General features: G+C 43.5%; 1 protein-coding gene across 2 annotated transcripts; it reads right to left on the bottom strand.

Annotated features, from left to right (window-relative positions):
• Positions 1-2,076: 2,076 nt before the first annotated feature.
• PRDX4 (peroxiredoxin 4) lies at positions 2,077-10,149 on the bottom strand. 2 transcript variants are annotated; one of them, XM_075033466.1, is made up of 8 exons: positions 9,859-10,149; positions 7,523-7,637; positions 6,999-7,115; positions 6,306-6,428; positions 5,514-5,644; positions 3,856-3,890; positions 2,611-2,657; positions 2,141-2,264 (listed from the first exon to the last, which is right to left on the bottom strand). In XM_075033466.1, the coding sequence occupies exons 1-8, from the start codon at positions 10,070-10,072 to the stop codon at positions 2,261-2,263; spliced, it is 786 nt and encodes a 261-aa protein (XP_074889567.1). In that variant the 5' UTR covers positions 10,073-10,149; the 3' UTR covers positions 2,141-2,260. The 2 variants fall into 2 exon arrangements, with proteins under 2 accessions (XP_074889566.1, XP_074889567.1); XM_075033465.1 differs by lacking the exon at positions 2,611-2,657 and having other exon boundaries at positions 2,077-2,264; positions 9,859-10,142.
• Positions 10,150-11,621: the final 1,472 nt, after the last annotated feature.

Genomic DNA, 11,621 nt, shown 5'->3' with positions numbered 1-11,621 from the left:
TGCGGTAGCGGGATTGCCTCCCCTAACCCTCTAACTTAATGGTGTTACAAAAGGAGATTTCTGTGGGACTGGCTGAGCTCAGTGCCTGGAAAAGCGCTTTGTTTTAAATATTTTTATTTTTCTGTGGTTTTAAAAAAATATATAATTAAAATTACTTACTCAAACTTACTGTAACAGCTTCCCGTAGCCCTTCTTCAAATACACGTGATTCCTTTGCAGCCACATCATGGTGTACAGCATTCTGGGAAGAAGCTTGCTGGAGCTGGTGCAGCATGGGCCACTGAGTGAGGGTTTAGTTCAGAAACCCACTCTAAACTTACTGCATGCTTAACTTGTTTTACTGCACGTTCAGTCCAGCCTTTGTCTGCTGACAGACTTGTCTGATTGCTGGTCCTCCTCTCAATGCATTTTTAACTAGGTGTGAGAGATTACTTCTTCACGGGCTAGGCACTAGCTAACAGGAAAATAAAAGGGTAAATACTCAGCTTTCATGAAAGAGAAACTGGGGACTCGCTTTTGTGGAAGGTGTAGCTGGATGACAATACCTGCATAGAAAATACACTGGAGCACTTACCCTGACAGCGGGGAATCCTTGTCCCCGCAGGGCTCCTGTCCGTGAGGCTGGAGGCACTTCTGGGCACTGGCTGCTCCTTACTCTTCTGTCTTCTGTTACGTTGCAGAAGTGGGAGGTTTCTGGCAGAGGGGAGCATGGCTCTGGGGAATGCTGCTTGGGGCACTCGGAAGGGACAGTGGTATGGGTTCTGGTCCCTACTCACGGCATCTTCTTTATCTGGTAACTGTTCAGCAGAAAATTCAGGTGCAGTCCTGCAGCAGGGAGCAGTCCCCTGGGCCCTCTGTGTCCGCCAGGCTGGTAGGGAGCCTGTGAGGGGGTCATCTCCAGAATTAAATGCCGCTAAAAGTGAGTTTCTTCTTCAGGCATTGCAGGTAGGCTGGCGCCAGGGCTCTGCACCCCAGGAGAGGCAGGGCTGGCTGCCTGGGGAGGCAGAACTTTCTCAGAGCATCCCAGGGCGGTGGAAGAGGGCACAAGTGCCACTTCTAAGGCAGGCACCAGTGTTTGTTAGGTTTGTTTTGTGCCTTGGGCTGCTTATCCGTATAATAGCTGGGCCTGCATTCATCACGCTGCAGTTGCTTGGAGTTATTTGAACATTCTCTGTGTTGATGTTTTTGGTGTTTCAGGGTTGATAAAGGCTGCAAACAAAATCCTGAGTAAAATTCAAGCAGCTGACGTACAGCCTAGTAACATGAGAAGCCGCCTCTCTGCATGCTGCCCTCCGGTCTTTGAGATCCCGTGGGCTGGAGCAGTACGTTACCAGCCTTTGGTGTTTGGTGTCGGTCCTGCTGTGCCTCCGTTACCCTCTGGATAGGATCAGGAACTCCTCCTTTCCCCAGGCCTCGCAGGGACAGGGAGGCTGGGGCTCGGTGGAGTTCTGCTTGCTCTGGCCATGGTTCCCCTCTGTCATGTTTAACGAGTGGATCAGCACAGGACACTAACCACTACGTACAGCTCTTAACAGCGTAGGGCCAGGGAAAAAAATTCAGACCGTGTGAAATGGAATCGATCTTATCAGCATATACACTATAAATACAAGCATGGAAAAAATTACTGGTTCAGCTCTTGAATCACATGAACTGGCATAACTGTATTTTTTTCAGTGCAGTTGTACTGATTTATGTAGTGTAGGGTATGTTCTTAGTTTAAAAATGTTTTCCAGCTTTGGACAGACTGGAAATGTAATTCAGCAACTGTAACTTATTTCTGGCTTTTGGGTTAGCTGCTATTGCCTCTGGATTACAGACTAATGTACCATAGCCAAGTGGCTCTTTCCTAGCTGTAGCTCCTTTAATGTGACCAAGCAGACACGATTTTTGCAGAAATTAAGTAAGTAAGTAATGTATCAATAGCAAAAGTCAGGAATCTAAGCCTGAGATGCTAAGAGAAGTAAATTTTCAGAAAACCAAGCATATAAGCAAGACTTACAGGGAAAACATGTATTCCATAGGAATATTCCGTGATAACTAATGAGGCATCCATGCATCACACAGGTTAGACTCCTGTTTCAGCAACAAGACCTTTAATGGTCTACTGCACTCACTTACATATTAGTCAAACTCCCAAGAGTAACAAAATTAATGAAATTTTATTGGCAAAAATCAAGCTGAACGTGACCTATGTAATTCAACAGAAGCGAGCCTCAGTTCAGTTTATCAAAATACTTCAGTTTTCCAGCGGGATCTGGAATTATCTGTGAAAGAAAGAAAATGAAAATGTTAGTCACAAAACAAAACCACACAAACACAACAAACTCTAAAACCAGAATAGCATAGTATTCCATAAAATGATGCTAAGGCCACAGTGACAAGCAACAGTGAAGAGTAATTTATCAGTTGACTTGATACTAGATTACTGTTTATCTCTAAAGGTACCTAACACAGTAGCAGAAAGATTTAACTGACTGGGGGAAGGGAGAGTGCAGCCTACCAAAGGAAGAATTTTGAAGTTGGGAGCACATACATCTATGTTGCTTGCCCCAAAAGCAAGATATTTTAATAAATTAACATCTGTAATCAAGAGTCTTAAAATTTACTTACAGTTCTTCCCTTGGCCACCACACTCTCATGGCTTCCTCTGGTTTGATCTAATTAAATCAAGCACATTTAGAAGGCATGGCTACATCTTCAATAAAGGCTTTTGAACTACTCTGCTATTTATATTGTCTGCATCTTTTGCACAGAGAAGAATGCTTATGTATTGTTTTAGATCTTTAAATCAGTAGTATCGGAGCTGTTAATCTTAGCATTGTAAGACTGTTTTTTAGAAAATACATTAATGTTGTATTATTTAGGTGATCCACAGTTACGGAGGGCAGAATTTTTCCGTGCCAAAATACATCTGTTAGGCCAGCCAGCCCTCTTTCATTCTACAGTCTTAATATCCAGCTTCCCCCACTAAGACGCTCCTCTGCTAGCTTGAAAGAGGCGGCTCAGTCTCCAGTCATCCTGGGAAGTTTTCACATCCAGCAAAGAAATATGGTTTAACATTCCACTGTTTTTACTGTCAATTACAATGCTCACTACTCTGCTCAGAGGCCACTGGGACCTGCTTTTTGTTGAGACAGCTCTTAAACAACAACGCTGTCATCACCAGCTGGTTCAGAAGGAAGCCACGTGCTCAAATAAATGACAGTGATCTCATCTGAACTAGGCAGCTCAGTCCTCTAGTGAAAGTTTCATTATTCTGCTGAGGCTTGATCCAAGCCAGAGATCACAAGTCCAATGGGTGTTTATCTGAACCCTAGCTCTTCTGCTTGGAGTCACATGTAAGCCAGTAGTAACAAAGGAGGAATAGCTATTGCGTAGCAAAGCAGTGCTCCCTGCTGGAGTTCTGACAGTGGCACACTGGCTCTGTCTGATACTACAGCAGCCTGGGAACTTGTATCTTTCTTTTCCCGGGTAGTGCCTAGGATCCACAGTAAGACTCGACAGAACCAAGAGTTTATACGGACAAATAACCAAGAAGATAGGACAGACTCAAGAGTTTCCAACTTCCTCTCATCAGGTATTAACAGGAAAAAAAGCTCTTGATCACAAACTCGTTGCTGCTCAAGAAGGGTTTTGTTCATACACAGGGAATTTGAAACAACTAGTATATGCCTAGTGTGAGGGAAATGAGCTCCTAATGAAATCAGCAGTAATCCAAAAGCTGCAGCTATAGTAATGTGAGTTTACGCATATCATCTCATTGAAAGTTGCAAAGACCTTGCATTTGGCTTTAGCGGAAACGATAATTGAGTGTTTTTTAGTAGTACATGCATTTAAATTTAAACAGTGACTTACTGTTTCACTGCCTGGTTTCCAACCAGCAGGGCAAACTGGAAAAAAACCAAGACGAAGTTAGTAAAAGTATTTTTAGACATACTTACTTCTGTGCACTTAATAGTCTCTTTCTGAACTTGAAGTAAAACAGCACACAAGTGTCACCTGCCAATATCTGCAACTGTTAAATACGCAGTTTTCTTTATACATGGGATGGTGTCATAACAGTTTATACCTGATACCACCTACCACTTCTGTTAACTGGGAACTGCGTATCTCTGGATGGATGTCTATGCCTTGGTTTAATTCTCATGCCCTTCTAGACAAAGCACTGGCAAAGCAGTATCTGAGAATGAACACCTATTCTAGTAGAAAGAAAAGTTTCATGATAAAATTCAGGTGACTGCACAGAGACCTACCTTTCTTTCTTGAAAACTAAGGCTAGGGGAAATTTTTTAGCAAAGACATCAGTTCAAAGATTCCACAAGAGACCGAGTGATATTATTGGAAGCCTTGCTCAGGAGTAAAGGGATTATAGCATGCGGTTAACACGCAGTGTGGCTGGGAGCCCTATGACCACCTGGACAGTTGCATGTTCTGGAACGAAGCTCTTATCTCTTCAGAGCTCTCCCTCTGAGGCTTTAGCCCAACGAGTGATGCCGTATTACGCTGCGTTAAGGCATGCTGTCAGACAAAACATCACAAATGCAATTAGGAATTGTGGAGAACTTTTTTTCCTATTCTGTGCAAAGAATCCAATAAAGCATCTAGGGAGGCTCTCCTCAGCGTTCATGCAAAAGCTGGAAAAAAATGTTGTACTCCAGAAACACACTGCAGATCAATATTCTGTAAGACAGCTTTGTAACTAAATAAGAGAGGCTAAATTTCCTTAGTCAAACGTGTGTAGCCTAACTATGAGCATTTATCTTTTAAAATCTGTTCAGCGAAGCATAATAATCATTTGTACTTTCAGCTAAAGGTACTTTCAAATGCCAGGTGAAATTGACTTGAAATGGAAGTTAAGCTGTTTAACATGTGTATTAATATTTTAAAAAAATCTTTAAATAAATGAATGTGTTTATTTAAACACATCTAAAGAAAAGTGCAAAGTTCACCCTATGCTTGAACTGGGGGAACATGAATTCTTGAGACAAAGTAATGATCTGATGCCAGTGAAAACTTCTTTGTCAGGAGAAGATGATCACATAGCACTTGTAAAGAAAACACAAGTAATGGTGGTCTAACTTTCACAGTATCACCACGTATCTTGACATGAAGCACTCTCAATTACTTGTCACAGATCCTCAATGAATGACTCGCATCTCAATTATTTTAGTATGCCAAAATGTACTGAGATATTGGGCCTGATTCTTCATGGCCTCATTACTTTGTACAGATTTACGCTTGTGACAGATGGTACATAATGCCTTAATTCAGACCAAGGAATGCTTTATGCTCTGCATTCTCATGGATGTGAAGCAAAATGTGAATTACTATTCTACAAACAACCCATGGAGGTACTGGGACCACAGAATCTTGTAGCAGGGCAATCAAACCCCTTCATTCACTGCATGAGGCTAGTCTCTAATGCTACTGAGTACCTTTCTTCCAAAAAGCTACAAATACAGCCCCCAGTCTAAGTAAAACAATCTTCAACATGAAAGTATTTAAAAGAGCACCTTCTCCATGTTTGTCTGTGTATTGGAATGCTTGTACTAAACGAAGCGTTTCATCCACTGATCTCCCAACAGGAAGGTCATTCATCGTGATCTGTCGAAGGATCCTCTTCTCATCAATAATGAAAAGGCCTCTGTGAAAACAGTTTGTGTGTGTGTGTGTGTGTTAGGAAACAGAACTAATTATAGTGTTGTGTTTACACACTATTTTATGTCTGCTGGATGGGAGGAATTTGATCTCTGCAAACACCATACAATACCCACCACCTTAGAATACTAGTAACCTACTATTCTTTACCTGGGGTATCAGATGACATGAGCTGAGGGTAAGTTAAAAACAAAAAGGATAGTTCTCTGCAGGACATAAAACTAAGCTTTGACAGGCTCTGCCAGGGGATGTTGCAGATGCTATGTGATGTTACAGGGATCCCAAAAGCAACTAATCAAGTTTATGAAAGATTTATCTCTTGAGGCCATTAGTTACCCTTAGTCTTGACTCTGCTTGGACCTGGGAGGTCCCTGAGTAACTGCAATTCTGAGGAATTCTGCATGTTTGCCCTGCCCTAGGTACCTGTTGATGACAGCTCTTAAGCAGGGTATTAACCTTGACCCCTGTTCTGACTCATTATGACTATTTTTTTTGCGTTCTTCAATATTTATTTTGTCTCTCGGCATGAATCCCCAAGTAAAATCTGCTCTCAAAGAAAAATTTCAAATGCTTCTTTAGATACAAAGTAGTAAGTACTACCCCCGAAAAAAAAAAAAAGAAAAAAGAACTGTAACCAAGTGAAATACCTAAGTGTATGCCCTTGATCTTCCAGATACACTCCGTAATCCTTTGAAATTTGGTGCGTCAAATCTGAAAGAAGTGGAATCTTCATAGGTCCAAGTCCTCCTTGTTTTCGAGGAGTATTAATCCTTTGAAAGAAATGAGATACAGATGTATTTCTCAAAGATTTATATTCCCTATACAAAGCTAAAGGTCACAAACCAGAACAGTACAGGCAGGAGGATTTAGCGCAAGTGAATTTTTTTTGTTCTACACACAAGGGAGATGAATACTATTTATGGTTCGAGCAGAATGGTCAGTAGATCTTTTGCAGTTTTTGGCCACATCTATTAATAATGACCTCTTTCTTATCAGTCTTATTTGCTTTATACTAATGTGCTCGTGAATTGGGACAGTGTGATACATTTACAGATACTTGCATCCTTATTGCTTTTTTTTTTTTTTTAAGTATTTTTTGGACTGAGACATGATATATTTCAAGCAACACATATTAAACAAGCTTCAAAGATAAAGGTACTTTCATGCACTAGATTTAAAAATTTTTACCACTGAAAAATATTTTAAACATTTGTATCAATAGCATCACACTTTTACACATTATGCTATACCTACATAGGCTAAAAATCTGGGGATACAGTTCTTCAGCTAAGATGGACCCATGAATAATTTTTAGTGAAAGGCAAGGGTAAGATACATACCATGCTAAGTGAGTGAACTTTGAGTCCACAGAACATGCTACTACTTCGGTATTTATTGCTCTGAATTCTTCAATTCTGTCACTGAAGGCGATTATCTCAGTTGGACATACAAATGTACTAGATAAGAAAAGATAAAGTCAAAATTTCATGAAACATCCAGTAAGTTCTCTGTTTAACTTCAAATTGTGGATTTATCATAATTTATTTCAGCTTTTACTTATTTTTTATTGCTTCTTCAAGAATTTAACTGAAATGCTGCCTGACAAATCTTCTGAAAATTATTTTTTTTGTGTGGAGACGCTAATTAACGACACGCTTATTAGGACAAAGACTGTGTTACGATTTTACCAATGCATGACAAAAACACAAACACAAAGAACGTATTTTCTGTTGTCACTCCTTTCTTCTCCCTCAAACCCTCACCAAACAAAAAACCAAGAGCTCAGAAAAGGAGAAAAATTAATGAATTACGAGTGTAGTGTAGCTGCATTCAGTCTTGGTATGTCTACAGTGGTCTTACTTACAAGTCGAGAGGGTAGAAGAAGACAAGATATTTTCCTTCATAATCTGTTAATTTCAGCTCTTTAAACTCTCCATTAATGACTGCTGTTCCTTCCCAGTAAGGTGCTGGCTTGGAGACTGAAACACAAAGGACATTCAATTAAAAGTCAGAATACAAAGCACATGTTCAAACAAAGCTGTTCATTAGTCAGCTGGTGTGCAAGGACGACTGTTCTTCCTTTTGCTTGAAAAACAACCACTGCACACAGTTACAAAATGAAACTTTCTTATCACTTTAAAGAGTTCACAGCTGGCAGAGGTTACAAGGTGATGAAGAAATGTCAGTTTCAGTACACATGGAAAGTAATTTGACCAATCTGGGTTTATACAGGAGCCCTCTGAACCACTGATAACCAAGGCCACACAAACCTTATCTGGGCATATCGAACAAACCACATATGCACCACCAGTTCATGGCTGAACATCTATTAGACCGAAAGAGAAACTGTTTTAAGATTTCACGAACCCTCAGTATTTTGTTAGGAATAGCTCTTGTGAACCAGAAGCATAAGATGGTTCAAATTCATATTGCTACTTTTTAGCCACGAAAAACTACTTGGAATTCAAGGCCACAAAAAATACATGCTACAACATGTTTAGAGACAAATGCCCCAAAATGCAGTGTATATTTATTAAACTACAACTCCTAAGCAAATTGTAATGTAAAGACACTTGTGTTTTTTTAAAAGAAATCCAATTAAAATGCATGAAATATATTTACTATTCCTACCAAAAGGGAGTAACACTGAATTTAAAATACTAAAAAATGATTCTGCCCGGTCCTATTTTCATAGTAATGTGAATTCTGAGACAAAGGATAGGGTATGCTGGAGATAACAAGGTGATCTGAATACACTTGTGATGTCAAGGACATTGACACACAGCTGCAGGAAATTAGGGAAAAGCTGCTGAGAAAAATACATGGAATCTTCATTATTATCTGGATGATAAGTGCGTTGTTGGGCTCTCCTTTTCTTAGGACAACCCAGAGCTGTAGAATATAGTTAAGTGAGGATGTATAACAAGGACTGCAAAAAATACGCCAAATCATCAGGCAGATCGTGCCCCTGAGTGGGAGGGCAGTCATCTTTGGTTTCACTTGATAGAACCCACAAGGGACGCAGCAATACAAGTACAGAGAGTCAGTAGGTATGACTGATAATTTCAGTTTACGTTTTCTGAAGAAATGCTCTTCCTCCTCTCAAGTCTTCTGCAGAATTCTTTCTGGTCAGATTTCAAGCCTGGGACTTGCAACGTTTTTTTAATTAAGTCTTTGCAGGTATGGGACTATTTTCAAGTGAAAGCAAGAATTAATCCCCAAGTTATTTTGAGCTCTCAAAAAATGTTTCAAATATGTTGCTTTTTACAAGATAGGGACACCCCAAATCTAATCTCTTCGTAGGATAACATTCTCTTCAACCGACCTTCAGATTAGGAGGGAGAAGGAAAAGAAATTGAGTAAAATATGTTGTACCTTGACCCCTTTCTACACCGAGGTGATTTTTGGGGGGTTAAAAACACTTGTCTGAAGCGCTGTACTATCTGACATTACAAAAGGGGGAAAAACCAAACAGAATTGGTTACAAGTATCTCGGCTGTTTTTCCTTTTTTTTTTTTTTTTTTTCCTTTTTTTTCTTTTTTTTTACAGCAGCATCTGTTTGCAAACGTTTAAACCAGCCCCGGCTCGGTGGAGGAAAATGACGTAAAAGCCGTCAACCCTCACAGCCAGGGTCGTCTCTACCCTTTCCCCTCCCCGTTCTGCAGAACGGGGGCTTGAACGGGTACCCCCCCCCCCCAAAAAAAAAAACCCGCACCCCAAAACCACCTCGCTGCGGCTCGTTTACACCCAGTCCCGCTATAAAGTTATTTAAACCGCGGGAGAGCGCAGGCCGCAACAGCAAAGCCCCAAACCCAAGCCGAGGGAGACCCGGTCAAGGTGAGGAGAGAGCGGGGACGGTGGGCCTGCCTCCCCTCCCGCCGCCCCGAGGCCTCTCCCCGGCAGCGGACGCTGCCCGGGCCGCCAAAACCCGCTTCGGCCGGAGGGGAAGGGGTTGGGGGGTGGCCGTTTCGGCAGGGACACCCGCCACCAAACCGCGGCGGGGAGGGCCGGGGGCTGGCGAACGGCCTCCCCGCCGCCGGCCCCGCTCTCCCCTCCGCCGGGGCCGGCGGGCGGGAGGGCCGCCATCCCGCCGCCGAGGGCCGAAGGCGCTCTGCCTGAGGTGGCGGCAGCCCCGTTTGCCGGCGTCCGCGACAAAAGGAGGGGTCCCGCACCCGCTCCCTCGGTAGCCCCGGCACCTACTCTTGGCCTGGCTGAGGTGCAGCGAGTGGTCGGAGACGGGCACCCGGGCCGCCTCCCCGGGGTAGACCTGTCCTCCCGCGTAGTAATGGCACTGCTCGTCCCCCCGCTGCCTCGCCGACCGCGGCTCCTCCGCCTCCGCCTCGCCTCCCAGCCCGACCAGCACCACCAGCAGCACCACCAGCGCCGAGCGCCGAGCCCCGCCGACCGCCTCCATGGCCCGCCGAGCGAGTGCACGTCCCGGCGGAGGGGCGGAGCCGGGCCCGGTCCTCTCCTCTCAGGGGCCGGCGGCCCGCTCGGGCGGGCTCCCCGCGGCGGTTGCTCTGAGGCGAAGCGGGGCCGGCGGGCTCCCCGCGGCGGTTGCTCTGAGGAGAAGCCGGGCCGGCGGGCTCCCCGCGGCGGTTGCTCTGAGGAGAAGCCTCACGGTAGAGCCCCGGAGGAAACGGTCAATGGACGTAGGGGTCTGTGGGGAGAGAAGAGTGTGTGAGGAGCGCGGCTGCAGAGGGAAACTCTCCGCCCGTGCCTCAGATTTCCCGCCCGGTCTCGCTCCTACGTGTGGTTTCTGTGGGCATTTCATCGCTGGCGGTCGTACCAGTCGGTGCCGAGCGCGGATACGCGTGATGTTAACATCCCCCAGTCGGAAGGCATTCCCAAATAACTGTAAATGAGAGAGAAAACCACTAAAGTCAATGCAGTAAAACCAGGAGAGAATCAGGCCTCTTGTGAGTGGAGAAAATGCTGAAGGACAAACATGGGTTTTACCTGCAGAATACAATGTTAGTTAAATAGCACTAAGTTGAGGTTCGTACATGATTAAGTATATATAGGTATGGAACAGAGTTCAAAAGAGCAACAACAAAGACTTTCTGGCTGCTGCTGTACTATCAAGACTTCTGCAAGTGATTAAAAAATGGAAAAATTCGTAAATGAAATCCAAATATATATCACTCTTCAGTGTCCACACGGAGAACACGGGCAGCCTTCTTTCTTTGCTCAGTGATGAAATACTTGAACCGAACGCTGATTTTTGTGTTTAAATTGATGAAATTAAGTGATGCTGTTAATATGTAGTAAGAGAAACACTATGCTACATTCACCCAGTTGTACAGCTCTTCTGAAGTTGGTAGAGTTTACCACATGCAAAGGGAAAGCTCTTAAATCTTTCCTCCACTGCCTTCAGGCTGTGTTCCTGCATGTCATGCCATATTCAGGCCCGCAAGGATGGTTCAGTTTTGGCAAAGGTCTGGATTGTGGCAGGGTGTCATTGCCACGGTGGCACTAAAGTCATGGGAGCAGGGAGCGATTTAGGCTACTAAAGCAGTTTAGAAATGGTTATGGAGGTTCTGTCTGTTCTTGCTTGTAATAAAATACCTCACTCTCATTTAAACGACCTAATATAAAAATACCTTGGAAAAATTAGCATAGTATATTGTAGCAAGATGCCTGTCGCCATTTCATGGAACAGATGGAGCAGATGTTCAATATTGCGCTGGTGAAACTAGCAGTTGGTTTTATCCTCCTCATGGTTTACAGGGACATTTTAACAAATATATTGCATTGCTTGTCATGCATGACAGAAAATCTGTAGTGTAGAAAACTTTGCTGGCGAAAGGAGGGTAGAAAACATCAGTTTTGTAAATGGTGTTGGATCGGAATGACCAAAATTAAAATTACCAGTTAGAGAAGTCTTCTCCTTTTTGGCTCCTGATAAGGCTGGACTGGTGGGATCAGCTGTGTGTGCGCTGACCCCCAAGGGTCCTTGACGA

Source organism: Buteo buteo, chromosome 8 (genome assembly GCF_964188355.1).
Source record: "Buteo buteo chromosome 8, bButBut1.hap1.1, whole genome shotgun sequence".
Taxonomy (NCBI): domain Eukaryota; kingdom Metazoa; phylum Chordata; class Aves; order Accipitriformes; family Accipitridae; genus Buteo; species Buteo buteo.
The sequence above is the reverse complement of the archived record's forward strand: the minus strand, read 5'-3'. Positions and strand labels throughout refer to the sequence as shown.